General features: G+C 38.8%; 2 protein-coding genes and 1 non-coding gene across 3 annotated transcripts in view; 2 read left to right on the forward strand and 1 right to left on the reverse strand.

The window, feature by feature from the left end:
• The window catches only part of HAUS6 (HAUS augmin like complex subunit 6), a 34,682-nt gene extending 24,704 nt beyond the window's left edge, over positions 1-9,978 (forward strand). The window contains exons 13-17 of the mRNA XM_027047194.2: positions 3,825-3,891; positions 4,105-4,290; positions 5,675-5,810; positions 7,204-8,253; positions 9,844-9,978. Coding sequence (XP_026902995.1) covers positions 3,825-3,891; positions 4,105-4,290; positions 5,675-5,810; positions 7,204-8,253; positions 9,844-9,896 — 1,492 coding nt within the window. The 3' untranslated portion in view covers positions 9,897-9,978. The remainder of the gene's footprint in view (positions 1-3,824; positions 3,892-4,104; positions 4,291-5,674; positions 5,811-7,203; positions 8,254-9,843) is intronic.
• Positions 3,613-3,743, forward strand: LOC113595900 (small Cajal body-specific RNA 8). Its single transcript, XR_003416558.1, has one exon. It is a non-coding gene; the product is annotated as a small Cajal body-specific RNA 8 (non-coding RNA).
• Positions 9,979-15,016: 5,038 nt separating the features above from the next.
• RRAGA (Ras related GTP binding A) lies at positions 15,017-16,652 on the reverse strand. Its single transcript, XM_027047195.2, has one exon. The coding sequence runs from the start codon at positions 16,370-16,372 to the stop codon at positions 15,431-15,433; it is 942 nt and encodes a 313-aa protein (XP_026902996.1). The 5' UTR covers positions 16,373-16,652; the 3' UTR covers positions 15,017-15,430.
• Between the last annotated feature and the right edge of the window lie 643 nt (positions 16,653-17,295).

A 17,295-nucleotide genomic window follows, 5' to 3' on the forward strand; every position in this document is an offset into this window, starting at 1 on the left:
AAATACACTTTGATTTCCCGATTTATCCTCTTCCATGCTCATCTCTTTAAATTTTATTTTATTTTTATTTTTTTTAGAGAGAGTAAGCAGGGCAGAGGGGCAGAGGGAGAGAGAATCTTAAGCATGCTCCACGCTCAGCATGGAGTCTAACGTGGAGGTCGTGACCTGAGCTGAAATCAAGAACTGGATGCTCAACCAGCTGAGCCACCAAGGCTCCCCAAGCTCATCTTTGATACTTAACTTTTTTTTTTAATGTTTATTTTTGAGAGAGACAGACAGAGCATGAGCAGGGGAGAAGCAGAGAGAGAGAGGGAGACACAGAATCTGAAGCAGGCTCCAGGCTCTGAGCTGTCAGCACAGAGCCCGATGCAGGGCTCGAACTCATGAACCCCGAGTTCATGACCTGAGCTGAGGTCAGATGCTTAACTGATTGAGCCACCCAGGTGCTCCTTTAATTTTTTTAAAAACTGTTATATTTATTTTAGAGAGAGAGTGTGAGTCGGGAAGGGGCAGAGAGAGAGGGAGACACAGAATCTGAAAGAGTTTCTAGGCTCTGAGCTGTCAACACAGAGCCCCATGTGGGGCTTGAACCATGAACTGTGAGATTGTGACCTGACTTGAAGTTGGTCATTTAACTGACTGAGCCACCCAGGTGCCCTTTGGGATACTTAATTGTAATAGAAGATTTGGGATATTGAAGGGAAGTGTAAGGGGAGGCTTTTGGTGGTGAGGGATAAATGCTTAATAGTATATGAATGATTATTACTGCCTGATAGCAGAACAGAAGAAAGGTGAAGAGTTGAATCATTTGTAAATAAGCTTATTGCTTAGAATTCTTTACTGTAAAGGTGTTTTGAAATAAAATGTTTCATTAGTAATGTGTAATGTAGGTGGACTGTACTTAAAGAAAATAATACCCCCTGTTTTTTACGATTTTATTTTATTTTTCTAAGTAATACCCACACCCCACATGGGTCTTGAACTCACAACCCTGAGAGCAAGAGCTGCACACTCCACAGATTGAGCCAGCCAGTCACCCCTAATAATACCCTTTTTTTACGTGAAATTCAGCTGTTGTTTGTAGTGGCATCTTAGGTCAGTATCACAGTAGTTAATTGGAAATTCATATGTGGATATGAACAATACAACTATTCCATTAAAAAGCGTGGAAAGAATGTAGTTTTTAGCGTAAGTTATTAGCCCCTTCACATGTGGTTGTCACCCACAGGTACCAAAATATAAGTAATGTTCTCCATAAATCTCATGGTTGTTTTTGATCAGAGTGAGCTGATGGAGGCTTCACTATACTTAAACCCAGAATCCATTGATTGGTGATACCTTCACTGTAATTGTGGACACTACCTTTCTTTGCAGTGGTTTCTGGAAGGGAGGGTTCCATGATATTTCTAGTGTTGTGATGCACTTTTAGACCTAGACCTTTAATCTCTTCAGTTTCTCCTTTATTGCATTTCAGAGATGGGGCAGTACGATCTTGCCTGAATGCCAACTAAATATCTTTAGTCTTAGAAACCGAATTCTAACTTCCTTTCTCTTTTTATAATTTCTGTTTGTTATTTCTTTAATTGTAGATATATCATAACAACAAAATAAAAATGAGAAATAATTAGCTGAAATTTCTTTTTTTAAAAAATGTTTATTTTTGAGAGAGAGAGAGAGAGTGAGTGAGGGAGGGGCAGAGAGAGGGAGACAGAGGATGAGAAGCAGGCTCTGTGCTGACAGCAGCGAGCCCAGTGCTGGGCTCTAACTCAAGAACCGCACGATCATGACCTGAGCTGAAGTTGGATGCTTACCCGAGTCACCCAGGCGTTCCAATTAGCTAAAATTTCTAACAAATTACTTGTCAGACTTTCTTCCCAGGTTGTTTTTTGAGGTTTATTTACAAACATACATAAATTTAATTCTAATCAAAATTTTCTAAACACTAATATAAGTATAGTTTTTTAGTATATGTATATGTTTTCTTTATATTACCATTTTTCACTTATAAACGCTTTGTAACATTTCATTTATTTAAAAAATTTTTTTTAATGTTTATTTTTGAAAGAGACAGTGTGAGCAGGGGAAGGGCAGAGAGAGAGAGAGAGAGAGAGAGAGAGAGAGAGAGAGAGAATCTGAAGCAGGCTCCAGGCTCTGGGCTATCAGCACAGAGCCTGACGCGGGGCTCGAACTCATGGACTGTGAGATCATGACCTGAGCTGAAGTCGGACGCTTAACTGACTGAGCCACCCAGGCACCCCTCATTTATTTTTAGACTTTCAGATTTTCCTTAAATTTTTTTTTACTGTAAAAAGCATGTTGTTTCTTATTTTCTTTTGGAAGTACTCTGTCCTTAGGATAGAATCCCGCAGTGGGATCAACACCATCTCTCTTTATCTATTACAGTCCTAGGATTTTATGGGCCTCAGTTTTGGCATGGCAGGTAGATAGAGAGTAAGGATTGAGCCAGGGCTGCTTTCAGGTTGGCTTGGATTGAGATATTAGTAGGGCTGATTGCATGTTGCTAATTCAGAAATGAGAGAGAAGCTAGAGAATAGGTGTCCATTTTGTTTTTTAATGAGGCTCTGTAAGAATGATCCAAATAAAATTTGGTGGCATAAATCTATAGAGCCTCTTGCTCAGGTGACATTTATTCATTGATTCAGTCAATCCATCAATTAGTTACAAACATGTATTGTACTGCCAAGTACCAGTTTGTGGGAATAACCTTTGGAAAGACATAGTCTTTGTCCTCCAGGAGCTCACAATCTCGTGGTGGCGTCTTAGTGGCATCTTAGATCGCTGGTCCTGCCTCAGAGGGCTTTTTGATCATTTTAATGTTAAAGTTTTAGGAAAATTTAGATAAAATCATCGTAGATGATTAGTTTTTCCTTTGACATCTAGATTATATCCTGTTGAGGCAAAATTGAGCCTTAAACAGTTTCAGTGATCTTGAATTATGTTTGGAAGGTAGATAACAATTCTAAGAAGCACATAGTTGAAAAAGTGAAAAAGCGTATTTGCTGTTACATAAAATGTTTTAAAGCTGTTAATTTTGTACTAGCCATGAACAGAAAGCAAAGCACCGACATGCTTGAGGTTGAAAGTGGCCTCTCAGGTCATCTTGCCTTTTGTATTAGAGTAGAAAAGCTTTGACCAGTGAGCATACCCATGATTGACTTTGAAAGTTCTTTCAAGATCAAGTTATAATTGCTTTGAAGGCTTTAAAAACTTAGTAACTTGTTTCGTAATTGATGTGTAAGGTTTTATTTTGTCCAAAGGGGCAAGAGAATGTAAGATAGTAAGGAATGCTATATGTAGAATCCAGCAAACAAACTGATTAACCTTATGACTTTACTATAACTAACATACATGCTATAGAGCAAGAGTCAGCATAAGAGGAATTGATTTTGGACACAAAGTATCAAAATCACAAAGTCTCTGGTACAATGAAATTCTGTGATCTGAAGCCTAAAGGTAATGTAATAATGCGGTTCTAGTTAGTTGAATTTGTTTATACCGTGTTCTCAAGTTTTTGAGTGTTCATCAAGTCATTCAACCTTGTAAAAAATGTTGATTTAAAATACGTAGTGGTTAAGGAAGATGTTCACCATTTGGGAGGCTGATACACAAATGGGGCTGAAGTACTGCTCTGATTGTCACTGTACCTCCCTAGAATAAACTGCCTTTTGATGACCGGGACGAATTGAGGGAAATCGTAACGGACAGATACGGGGCAGACAATTTCTGTAGATTATTCAGATATAGCTAGTGAATGGAATTCTTTCCTGTGTATAACTTGGATTTGATATCCTTTTTTCCTTTAGACCTGCTTCTTTCCTGTTGCAGCCAGTTTCATCATCGGGTAGAAACAGTGTTAGACTGCTTGAAAAGGTATATTTTAAAACAATCTTTAAGTAATTTTGGCTGTACTAACTTATGATAAAATATTATTTTTGTTGATATCCCAATTTGTATTTACGCATTTCCTATTGCTTCTAAGTGGGAATATTGAAATTTTTTAATTGTGCCACTGACCATGATAACTCAAGAACCTCTAATGAAGGTCAGCCATAATTATTATTATTCCATGTCTGTTTTCTTCAGGACATGAAGATAAGAGCTCCTAGAGAAGGAAATGAAACACCTCCTAAGGAAACACCAAAATTTGAAATGGAAGGCTCTTCATCATCAAATACTGCAAGAAATACAGAGAATACTGCATTTGCAGGGTCTCTGCCAGCTAAAAATAGTGATCCATTCCAAAAAGAGCAAGATCATATGGTAGAAGAGGTTAGAAAAAGATTGTAATGAGTGTACTGAAATATCTATTATTTTCTCATTGGTGTTGAGATTGTAAAAGAAGTTATAATTATTGATTAACTGGGGTTAATTTGGGAAAGGAGGGCACAGATAATGAAAATCATGTTTAAAGCAAATTGGTCCTCCCAAAAAGTAGATGTAGATACAAACTTAGTAGGATTATATCCGTGGTTGAGAACCCATGTCCCAGTCTATAAATATCTCTAAAAGTAGAAAAATAATACATGTGTGATGTTTTTGGAATCAATCATTACGTAAATTGTTAGATAAATACACCCAATGATTATATTTTATTAAGGTAATCTAAATGTCTGTTGCTTAGCCAAGCTTCCTCTTTTTTTAAATATTAGAACAAAGACTATGCAGTATCATTATTATCTCTAAGCATAGTTTTTGTCTTTCTACTTTCTAGATATTTAAAAAGTAATTAAATGCATCAAGATTGAGATAAAGGACGGAACTCCAATACCTGAATCAATATGCACCAAACCAGATTTTTCTCACAGTCTCCAGAAATATAAAGTAGCTGATTATTTTCTGGCTGCTTAATCAAATTCAAACAGTGCTAAGGGATGTTGTGGGAAACGTAATAAAAATAACATTAGAGAATGACTTGAGCATTTGCATAAACTTTCTGCAGTAAATAGTACAGTATTACTGCTGAGCAATAGTAGCATTTCACTTGCCAGTGAAAAGTCTCTTGTCAGGAAAAACCGACATCATGAGCAATGATGCATTTGATCACTTTTGAAATATATACAAAGTAGAAGGACGAAAACTATGCTTAGTAGTAAATCCCCTAGAGTTCTGTTTTCATACTGTATACTTTCTTTTCTCTATTTCAGAATGTATTTCTATGCCTTGTTTACTAGTTTATGTCTGGTAATGAGGTTTCTGGCAAAGAAGTATATTGTCCGGGAGTATTTTATTTGTTAGTAGAAGTGTTATTGGGCAAATGGATTATAAATAAGAAAAATCTGCTTGCTTTAAACCTAGTCATTTTGGCAAATACAGAATTGTCAAGTTCAAAGATGTGGCAAATAGTAGCTTAGGTCACTGTGTAGTTAGAATTACCTCTAAGTCTTCTCAGGTATAAAGATTTTTACTTTTTCTTTCCTTTATATGGGATATCCAGTTAAGGAGGGAGGAAACAGTTTTGTATTTGGTTTCACCTTATAGGGTCGTGCCTAGTAGACTATACAGAGGATTTGGGAGCTACGTTTTTGAGTGGCTTTTCATGCCAACTGCTCTTGGAGGGGTTGCTAACCATCAGGTGCTGATTTGTTCTCATCAGGGCTTTTGTTGCATTCTACCAGTGACTGTGGTAATTTTTGCTTTACCTTTTCTGTTTTAGGTTGCAAGGGCAGTTTTATCTGACTCACCACAGCCCTCTAAAGGAAAAGAACTAAAATTACAGGAACTAATTGATACTCTAGTTTCTAACCCATTCTTAACAAGGAACCAAATTCCCCGAACGCCAGAAAATTTGAGTAAGTTATAATGATTTCTGTCACTTATTTTCTTTCTCAGACATTACTGTTAGAACCAGGTCTAACATATAATCTAGAAACTCACTTTAACTTTCTTTTCTAGGGGGTAGGGAGAAACAAATAAAATTTTTCTGTATCTTTCAGTTTAGTGGCAATGGCTCTTAATTTGTTTTGATGTAAGGGACTTTTATTGAAGTATTAAGTGTGGGTGTTCTCACTGATATGGCAATTTGTAAGCAGTATTATGATGCCCTGATACTCTACAGTTTTGCTTTTGTTGTTTTACTTAGCTCTTTGCTGGAAAATACTTAAGTTGAGCATTTTTAAAACACCCTCTCCCTCCACATCTGACCTGCGATCAACATTTATAGAGGATATAGGCTAAGTCCTTCCAGTCAGCAGCATCAGCCAAAAATAGTGTGTATAGAAATCTTTTCTACCCCTTCCAAGCTAGCTAGACTGCCCAATACTTTTTTCTTATAACCTATAATCTGTGTTGGCAAAATTCTGATATTGTTGTCCATATGAAGGCACATCATCCTAGTTGAATTAAATAAAATTTCCATTTTGCTGCTAGAAATGACATATTCAAAGTTAACTTGATTCAGTTCAGGTTGAACCTAGCCACAGCCTAGATCAGTGGTCAGCAAACTACAGCCTGTGAACCAAATCTAGCTTGCCCTGTGTGTTTTTGTAAATAAAGTTACATTGAACACAGCCTTGCGGATTTGTCACCATATTGTTTATGGTTACTTTCATGTTATAGTGGCAGAGTTGAGTAGTTGCCACAGACCGATGGCCTGCAAAGGCTAAAATATTACTATCTGCCCTTTTCATTTTTTTTTTCTCTATCTGCCCTTTTCAGAAAAAAATTGCTGAACCCTGGCTTAGATGGACAAGAAAATATCTTTTTATTTTTATTTATTTAAAGTTTATTTATTTTGAGAGAGAGCGTGCACATGTGTGAGAGGGAGAGGGGCAGAGAGAAAGAGGGAGAGAGAATCCCAAGCAGGCTCCCCTCTGTCAGTGCAGAGCCCGACCTCCCAAGCTGTGAGATCATGACCTGGGCCGAAATGAGGAGTTGGACACTTAACTGACTGAGCCACCCAGGCATCCCAGAAAATCTTTTTAATGTATATAATTTCTATGTGCTGTGTGCAAATATATGCACATTTCAGGGACAGTTTTTGTTATTTATGTGTGATCAGTTGGAGAAGGAATTCTTTGATGTTGTTGTTCTTTGGTTTGTTGTGGAGTCTTGTCATCCAGTGGGCATATCTGTGGAACATATAGTGTAGTCAGTAGGTTTATATTGACTACTAGAAATGAAATTTTTAATTGCATGCTCTGGGAATATTAGTAAATTGTGTTCTTTCCCCTTTCATTTAATTAGTAAGCGAAATTAGGAGCTCATGGAGAAAAGCTGTGGAAATGGAAGGTAACAGAAGTACAGAACTAATACAGATGGATACCGAAGATAGAGAAATATCACCAGAATCCTTACCTGTGTTGCATAATCAAAGAGAATTTAGCAGGACCAGTTTTCTCTCAGCAACCTCTGTATCCGATTCTAGCCATTTCCATTTGCCTGAAGAGAAAGTTGTTTCCGATTGCCTCAAGTGTGTGCCTCAGAAACATGCGGGGACCAGTCACATTGGTGGACTGTCAACACAACATCAGTCAGATGTGTTAAACAAGAAAATAATGGACAAGCAAGGTTTGGAGTGTGCAGCGTTACAGAACAGGCTTTTAGAAACTAGCCAAACAGAGACATTCTCCCCTGCTGTAGGTAATAGGAGAGTTGTGATGGGCAGCAGTGAAGAGGAACATGTTAAAATAGCAGACCACTCAAAAGCTTCTTACAAAGAACCTTTCATGCATAAAAGTATGTTATGGGACTCTTTTCAAGTATCAAGTGGAATTAGTTCCACAAGTTTAAAGGATATTGATTTTGGCATATTACATGAAACTCTTCCAGAAGAAGTTGGTCACTTAAGTCTTAATAGCTCCAGTAGTACAGAGGCCAATTTTAAACTGGAACCAGATAGTCCTGTGCACAGTGACATTTTTCCCGAGGATGTTGTGGGAGAAAGACCGACTACTCCAGAATCAGACTTTAACTTACAGGCTATTTGCCGTAGATATGAAGCTCTGAAAAAATCTCTGTGCAAGAAAAGAGAAGAAACTGACTTTTCCAATCCTGAAACACTTGAAAGACACAAACCAGAATTGAGCCCTACTCCCAGAAACATGCAAACAGATGATATGCTTGACTTTTTGAACAGTCATGATTTGCACACTGACTATACAAAACCGTCTTTACGCATGTCCCTTGGTGAAAGGAAACAGTCTCTTTCACCACTAATTAAGTTTTCTCCAGTGGAACAAAGATTGAGAACCACAGTACCATGTAGTTTTGGAGAACTTCTACCTAACTTAAAAGGTAAGATTTAACTAGACCAGTGCATATTGACTTATTGACGTTTTCTTTCAACTTCTAACAGTAGTATGCAGTGAATGCTACAGGACCTTTATTGTGAATGTGACAAAATATGCTCTCTGTTCCTTCGACTTGGATGAGAAGAGGGAACGTATCACTTCTGTTCTTTTTTTCTCAATCTCAAGTGATGTGTATATAGTTTACAGTAAGTGTGGGACAGGGGTGGAAAATGAAACCAAACCAGTTGCTTTTATAATACAAAGAAATTTTGTCAAAATCTTGGCTGGTGGAGGATGGTTCTAAAAATGTTGAGTAATGGGGGCACCTGGCTGGCTCAGCTGGAAGAGCATGTGATTCTTGATCTTGAGGTTGTGAGTTCAAGCCCCATGTTGGATGTAGAGATTACTTAAATAAAAAAAAATTAAAAATGTTGAGTAACACTATGTTAAATATCATTCTTGTAATAATAAGATATCAGTGATTGCTTTGAAATAAATTTGAGGGGGATGGGTGACAAAATAGGATAGGTTAGTGTATTAGTTTCCTGGGGCTGCCATACAAAGTACCACAAACTAGGTAGCTTCAAACAACAGAAATTTATTATTTCTGGAGACAGTAAGTTCTGGAAGCTAGAATCCAGAATCAAGGGGTTGGCAGGGCCACAGTCCCTCTACAGCCATTAGAGGAAGATCCTTCTTGCCTCTCCCAGCTTTTGGTAGCCCCAAGGGTCCCTTGGCTTATGGTAGCACAGCTCTAATCTCTGTCTCCATCTTCACATGGCTTTCTCCTCTTGTGTGTCTCTTTGCCTTCTTCATAAGGACACAAGTCATATAGATTAATGGCCCACCCTACTCCAGAATGACCTCTTCCTAACTGATTATATCTTTATTGACCCTCTTCCCAAATAAGACCATGTTCTGAGGTATTGGGGTTAGAACTTCATATTTTGGGGGGACACAGTTCAACCCATAACAGCACTAATAATAATTGAAGCTGGACTAATCATAATTCTCTTGACTTTTGTATATTCGAAAATTGTCATCATTGGGGCACCTGGGTGGCTTAGTCGGTTAAATGTCCGACTCTTGATCTCAGCTCAGGTCATGACCTCATGCTTTTTTGTTTGAGCCTTGCGCCGGGCTCTGTGCTGACAGTGCAGAGCCTGCTTGGATATTCTCTCTCTCCCTGTCTCTCTGCCCCTCTCCTTCCTGAGTGCTCTCTTGCTCTCTCTTTCTCAAAATAAATAAACTTAAAAAAAAAATTGTCATCATAAAGATTTAAAAAGAAAAACAACCCTAATCTTAAAGCATGTTAGAGCAAATGTAGATCCGGTGATACAGAGTCATTATACATCACTGTGTTTGCCAATGATAATTAAACACTCGTATATTGAAAAGTATTCTTAGAGGGATATATTGATACTCTGAGGAAAGGTATCGCAGTGAGAATGTTAATTTTCATCATAGGTATTGCATGTGAACTTTTTATTTAAGAAGACTGAAATTTTCCATTACTTAGAATCTGTCCTATTTAATTTTTTCTTTGTAATGAATGTTTACTTACCATTTTCTGTTTTTAAAATCAATTTTGCAGAAGAAGAAGTCTTGAATAAGAGCCTTGATGAAACAAATCTCCATCAGACTTGAAAAGATGAAAGCAGAAGCCCAGTTAATTCAACTATGACGTACTTACATTTCAAGCAGTGTCACAGGATCAAAACTGGTTTATAATTTAAATACACGTTGGAAGTGTAACTCTTCTTTCAAGGCCTGAAAATCCTAAATAATGCCTTTTAGCAAACATTAGTTTTTAGGTAAAGAGATCTTTGGATTTTCTCTTTGTATGGATATGGGGTTTAAATGTGAAGTATTTGTGAAGGGAAGCAGACCTCAAGTTATATGAAACCATTTTGATTCCTTGAATAATTTGTAAGCGTTAAGTAAATAGCAAATAGTAGTTTAATTTATTATGTTATAATTTCAGTTGATTAACATAAACATGAGTGGTTTTTGATATACTTGTATTAAGTGGTTAACATAATAGCCATTGAATATACTGACCTTTCATTTTAGGGAAATAGAGAACTTTTATTGTTTCTTTATGGAACATTATAGTACTAACCAAAAAAAGTGAGAAAAGTAGTGCCTTGGGATGTGTAGTCAAGGTGAGGAAAATTTAAGTTTGGGAAAGCTCTAAGCAGGCTTAGTGATTATTTAAGTAGGTTTGTCCTGGAAAATGTTTGATGGAATAAAATGTATGTGATGATAAGTGAAGACTGGGGCAGAGTGAATTTAGATAAATGGAAAATGATGGAAGATGACTAGACACTTTTAAGGAACACTGTCACACTATAAATCCATTCAATGGGTTTGCAGCAGATTTATATTTAGTCTAATTTAGACTTTGAGAATTTAACCCCTAGTTTTATATTTTAACAAAAGATGTAAATTAAAAAATTTATTAGTCTCTGTTTATTGTTGGTTTATTTGTGGGGGGCATGGTTTTTAGGGAAAGGAGCTAATTTTGATTGTGTTACTTCTCAAAAACCATCAGTTTCCCACTGCCTATGAATAACCTCAAAATAACTTGAGAAAACTGAATTTGGGGTACTTGCTTAGTTACACAGTTAAGTTGGTGGTGAAGCTAGGATTTGACCCTATTTTCTTTCCTTAATATACTACAAGACCTTCTGGAAATAACTAAAAGGCCAGGATAAACAATATGGCAACAGGGGTTGGCCTGTTGATCTTCTGGACTGAGTGGGGAATCAGATGTGTGGCCACTGGTTCAGTAACCTCCCTCAACTCTGTCATGCCCTCTGGCTGGGAAAATGGCTTATCTCTACCATCCAAGTGTATGTATGCCATTGACCTCTGTGAACCAGGAGGAAGGAGCACGCACTGGAAAGGTGATAGCACTTACAGTACCCTGTCTAGCCCCAACTCTTAAGCATTAAAACCTTGTTCATTTGTCAAGAAACTGTAGAGGAGAGGAGATTAAGTTGAAGGGGGGAGTTCTGGAAGTAGATGGGCTTAATTGTTCATCTTTCTTCACTCTGGCCTTTTCTGAGTTGTTTGACCCCAGTTTGAAGGCCAGTCTTTTTGTGAGAAAAGACAGAAGAAAATCATATATAACTGCCTTATTTGCTGTGGAAAAGAAAGAGGAAGGACAGCTAGCTTCTAAGGTGCTATATTCTTTTATTAATACAACAATCAGTGACTGTAGGTCTACTGGGAAACTCTTCTATAGTGTGCCCTAAGAAAATGCACTAACCTGTAAATCCAAAATTAACATGGTAGGTTGGAGGTAGGCCTATCATATTAGCATCTACAAGGTGCCAGGGCCATTCCTAGACATAATACATATTGTTTCATTTAATTGTCATAACTCTTAACTGTAAGATAGAGATTATTATACCTATTTTACAAAGATACTGAAGGTAGGGAGCTTAAATGACTTGTCTAAGATGGACTCAAGGAATCATCTGAGAACCTAAAAACTGGAGGGTCTGTAGGTCTTAAATGGGGATTAAGAATCTACATTTTGAATATGCTTCCCTGGTAATTCTTAGGCTCAATAAAAAGATTGAGAACTACTGCTAGGGGGTAGAGTCACATTTAGCCTTGGGGTACTTTAAAAAAGCAGGTATGTTATTACATATGTACTGCTTTAGAGGTTAACTAATAAGGAAACTCAAGTTCACCATTAAGGGTCAGAGGTCCTTAATTACTGAGAATCAAAAGAACAGAATATCTCTGGAACAGTATGGGTTTACAAAAACCACATTATTAAGTCAGACCTGTGATAAGCTGGGAGTTTTGGCATTCTTTTCTGTCCTTTCTTTATATGCCAGTAGTATAAAAAATATCTCAGATCTATCTTTTCTGCTAAACCATTGTGGTTATGACTTCAGCTTCTTTATCCAGTATTGCCTGCATAGCTACCTTTTGACCTTAAGGGACTGTTTTGATCACTTAATTTAAAATTTCATTCATGGTTTATTGGCAATTCCAGGATAGAGTTCAATTTTACAGGCATATAAGGTTCTCTATGTAGATTCCTCTACTCCCCCTTCCACTATCGTTTCCTATTTTTTTACTTCTGAAGAGTTGGTGAGCATGGGCCTTTAGAAATCTTAATTCACAATTACAGCTGTCTTTTAGGGCTCAGAACAAATCTTACTTTCACCTTTAAGTCTTAATCTATCCCTTCCATATTCATGGGCTTACCCCTTCTCTGCAATCTATGGTTTATCTTTTATTCATTTAGTATTTTTCACAATGCTTTTATCATATTTTATGGTTGTATGTGATCTTCTCAGTCATAACAGATTATATACATATAGACATATATACCTATGTAGATGTAGGAGTTGTGTGTCCACACATACATATCCTCAGGGGCCATGGATCATCTTTCGCAAATACTGAAGTATTGGAATTGTTTTCTTTGCCTATGTAAATTAAATTAAAATGGTAAAGACTTTATTGCTGTAAATGTACCTTTTCTCGTTACATTCATAGGTTATACAGAACGTACCTTGTTTTATTCGCTATTAATTTGTAAGATAAAGATGTGTAAATTGACTTCTATGTCAACTTGAAACTTTAGTAATGAATGACAAAACGTCTTAATATTTTGTCCTAGTTGTTTTAAATGTTTAAAGAGGACAAGCATGTAATGTTTAACATGAAAAATGTTATCAGTCAAATGGAATAAGTATTTGAGACTAAAAAAGACATTTTGGGGGAATTTAATGAAAAAAAAATACAAGTATTTTGTAATGATCCCTTACCATCATCTATTAAGTCAGTTTTATCTAAAGGAAAAAAAACACAGGAATTCTTGAGACTTTTATAAAGGAAACCTTTTTTTTTTTCCCTACTCTTAGTATACTAAATAAATATTTAAGGACATTTTCTTTAATGTAAAAGTACTTGCAAAGGTAAAATTCTCTTTCACATTATGTTGCAGATAAATAGTTCCTCTTTCTCCTTATGCACCGTGAAAGTCAAGTCCACATGCTAAATTTAAAATATTTGTGAGTCCTCTATGGGACTATTTGTAACTATGTTCTACTTACTATAGTCTTGAATAAACACTCAATATTATACCACCTGGCTCTGGAATTTCCTATATAATATCAAAGAACCATGCCCCGCAAATCCTAAGATGATCACATATAAAGGTATATCAGAAGGGTGCCTGGGTGGCTCAGTTGGTTAAGGGTCTGACTTCGGCTCAGGTCATGATCTTATGGTTCTGGAGTTTGAGCCCGCTTTGGGCTGTGCTGACAGCTCAGAGCCTGGATCCTCTTTCAGATTGTGTCTCTCTCTCTCTCTGCACCCCTCTTGCATTGTGTGTCTCTCTCTCTCAAACTAAAAATTTTTAAATAAAGGTGTATCAGTAACTTGATCAACAAAAGAAACGAGATCAGTGATCCAGGTAAAAGTATTTTTTTTTGCTGCCATTTTAATTAGATTTACTAAGTGTATTTTAAAATGATTTTAAAAAGGAAATCTATCCTTAAGAGTTTTTAAAATCTGGAGTCTTTATACTAACTTACTGCCAAAGGCCCCAATTAGAAGAGTTTAATAACTTATATCTGAACAGTTTCTTACTCTTCATGGGTAGGGACTTTGTCATCCACAGCTGCTGCTATAAAGGGTTAAAATAAGTTTATAAAGCCTTGGAAATCCTAAAGCTCTATTACTTACATTTAATGTCTGTATACAAAGGTAATGCTTCATTTCTAAAATGAGAGGTGAGAGGAGTTGATCGGAGGTGTCTTGGCTCTAAAACACTCAGATTTCATTAAAAGGCAGCTGGAATAGGATGTTTTAAGTGTTTTCTGATTTCACTATGCTGCATTGCCAGTCCAAATTAGGAACCTTGGAATCCTTTCCTAAAAACTGGTAATCTAAGAATCTGATTCAATATTACCCAATTTCCACATAAAGATGGGGAAGTGATTTTGCCTGTAGTGAATGAAACACTATTGAGAAGTCCCTTAACTCACTGGGCTGCGGCGTACTTCATCTGTAAAATTGGGATTATGTGGAGGATACAATTGTACAATTGAAAATCTAGGATTTTTATGATTAACTTTTCTGTTAATGGACGAAGTAGTGGGGAGTAATGGTTAGGACAGGGATAGGTCTGCAATACCGCTTGGGTTCAGCTGTAGGACCTTAATAAGGTCATATCCATTTTCTTGCCTATTAAGAGATTAAAAGTAATTTGCCCCAGGTTGTGTGGATTAAAGAAGAAAATACGCATCAAATATTTTAAGAATATCTGGCATTTAGTAAGGGCTCAGATATTTAGCTAGGCTTCAGTCTAGTAATTTGGGAGTAGGTAATCAGGGGCCGGTTAGAGAGAATGGCTCACGTGGTGGTATTCACAGCTGACACAACATAGTGTCAGGCACCATTCTAAAAGCTTTCCAGGTTAAGTTTCTTTTTTTTTTTTTAAACAATGCTATAAATAGTGCTAGCCTTACCCACATTTTACAAATGAGACAATAAACTCAACTTAGGTGGTGTAGCCTCAGAGCCCCTATTCTAATTGCTGTGCTTACAGCTGGTGTGAAATATCGCTAAGGTGACAGGAGCTCAATCACAAAATTAAATTCACCAGTTAAGCAACACTTGTGGGCAATCAGAACCTTTAGGTTTACATTACATTTTAACCACCTTCAAATTATTTCAAATAAGACCGTATTTTAAATTGCTAACAGCGAATGTTTATTCATGATCGAAGCCAAGAATTTATAAATGCATTTTAATACCTTGCTGATAAAATAGTAACATTCCATCTTTGCAATCTTGAAAGGAATACAGGAAGATACTGCAAAGGCTTTAATGTGTATATCTATTATAACCAGGTAATCAGAACACACACACGCACACGCACACACACCACCTACTTTAGTGTTACACCATACCAACTTTTCAGAAAGGCCATCTTGAAGGTCTACTGGATAGCTGAGTAAATAGCGTTCAAGGTTTAAAGACGGGGCGGGGGGGGGGGAGTAGAGAAGAAAGAGATGGAAGTAGTAAGCAGCACACATTTCAAAGCCCACTTTTAAGCACACGACAATTATGAATATTACAAAAAAAAAAGATGCGGGGGCGGGGGAAGGCAATTCAGCATTTTCTGAAAGAGCATTTGGCAACATTCAACGCATAAGGAGGCTGTGCTTGGGCCCATCCACTCTCTCAAGCTTCTCAAAGTGTTTCCTGGCATTGCGAATGTTGATCAGGGTAGCCGCAGAAGGGATCGACGGATCCGACATAACAACCATCACGTACGTGTTCGATGTGAAGATGTCGATAAAAGCGGCGAAATTAGAATTCCGAACTTCCATGCTCTGGAAGGAAGCGGCCAATTTACTGCAGCTCAGCTTGAACTGCTTAATGATGTTGCTGATCTTCTCAAACCGGTGGACGTCACGCTGCTCTTTGCACTGGTAATGGGAAATGACCAAGAACGTAGCTCTCTCGAACAGCAGGACTTCGTCCGCCTCGATAATTTGGGCAAAATTCCTTAGGTTCATCTCCAGCTGCTGAACATTGGGAATCAGCTGGTAGACGATACTGGACCAGGCTTTGTAGAGCGTTTCGTCCCAGATGGAGGTTCGAAAACAAGCGCATTCCAGTGGGCGAGACAAACGCCTCAGGTCTTCCTCCCGCTCTTTAAAAATCAGGTCACGCTGATCCTCCTGAACCAGATCCATTTTGTGCACCAGGCAGAAGATTTTGGCATCCGGAGAGTTCTGGAGGATGGCCTCCAGACACGACTGGTAATAATGCATATCCTTTTCCAGTTCGCGGCTTTCCACGTCAAACACGTAAATCAAAACCTCGACATTACGGAAAATGTTGTCTCGCTGGCTGGTGAAGTAATTTTCCATGAAGGTGTCCTGACCGCCACAGTCCCACAGGTTGAGCACCAGGTTGCCTAGAAATCGGACGTGGGAGTGCTCCACATCAATGGTGGCACCTAGGCGCCGGGTGTCGCGAGCGATATAATTTGCAAAGATAATCGAGCGCATGCTGGTCTTCCCCGACCCGCTCTTCCCCATCAACAGCACCTTTTTCTTCATGGCTGTATTTGGCATCACCCGCCGGAGCCGCCGCGGACTGGGCCTCAGGGCGCGGCCTAACTGCAGCGCGGAGGGAGGGCGGGGTCGGGGCTTGCGGGGTCTCCGCAGGCCAGGCCGCGCAGCTGTGCAGTCGGGGAGGCAGAAAGCGAGCGATCTGGGCTGGAAAGGCCGCAACGGGGCGAGCTCTTCCGCGGAGGTGAGCGCCCTGGGTGAGGCGGCTGCAAAGCTTCGCAGAAAAGCTCGCCTTCCGGAGAACGGAGCCGCGGCGTCCCGGCTGCCACCCACTTCCGGCGGCGATCTCGCGAGAGCGCCCGCGCTCCGCAGTCACTGCCTCACGAGCTTTGAGAAGCTGCTCTTTTAATGAAACCAAGCAGGGCGCACCCCCGAAAGATAAAATGAAAGGGGAACCCAGCACTCCGGTGTCGCGTTTTTCTTTTTAAATAGGGTTTAGGGTTGCAAGGTGTACGCGTGCGGTCGGTTGGGAGGATGCTGCCACCTGGTGGCCGAAACTCGCCAGCAGCCACAGCTCGCTTTCAGAGCGCGGTGTGCTTGGGGGCGTGGGTTGGCCCCGCTGAAGACAGGTGAAGTGGACGAGGGCCGGACTCTCAGCCCAGTGAGGCCTCCGCAGGTTCCCTGGTTTACTGGGCACCCGGGCAAGGTGAATGAACACTACAGATGAGGAAAGTGAGACTTGGGGAAGTCAAGTGACTGCCCAGTGCCACACAGTGGGATGGTAGTAAATCCCTATTGAGAGATGTACTGATTCCCAGCTAGTGCGTTTTCCGCTTGGAAGCAAGTTCCTTTCTCACAACTGCTTTTCCGGTAACCTCCGACTTCAGAATTCCAAAACTCGAGGAAATTACTATGTAGAACCCGTGCAGTCGCTCAATCCTCACGATAACCCTATGAATAAACAACCCTGTTTCCAAGTGAGTAAA

This window comes from Acinonyx jubatus, chromosome D4 (assembly GCF_027475565.1).
Source record: "Acinonyx jubatus isolate Ajub_Pintada_27869175 chromosome D4, VMU_Ajub_asm_v1.0, whole genome shotgun sequence".
In the NCBI taxonomy this organism is placed as follows: domain Eukaryota; kingdom Metazoa; phylum Chordata; class Mammalia; order Carnivora; family Felidae; genus Acinonyx; species Acinonyx jubatus.

What these genes read in the sequence shown, in the direction of transcription:
- RRAGA (XM_027047195.2), bottom strand. Translation starts at nt 16,372, where the DNA reads ATGCCAAATACAGCCATGAAGAAAAAGGTGCTGTTGATGGGGAAGAGC.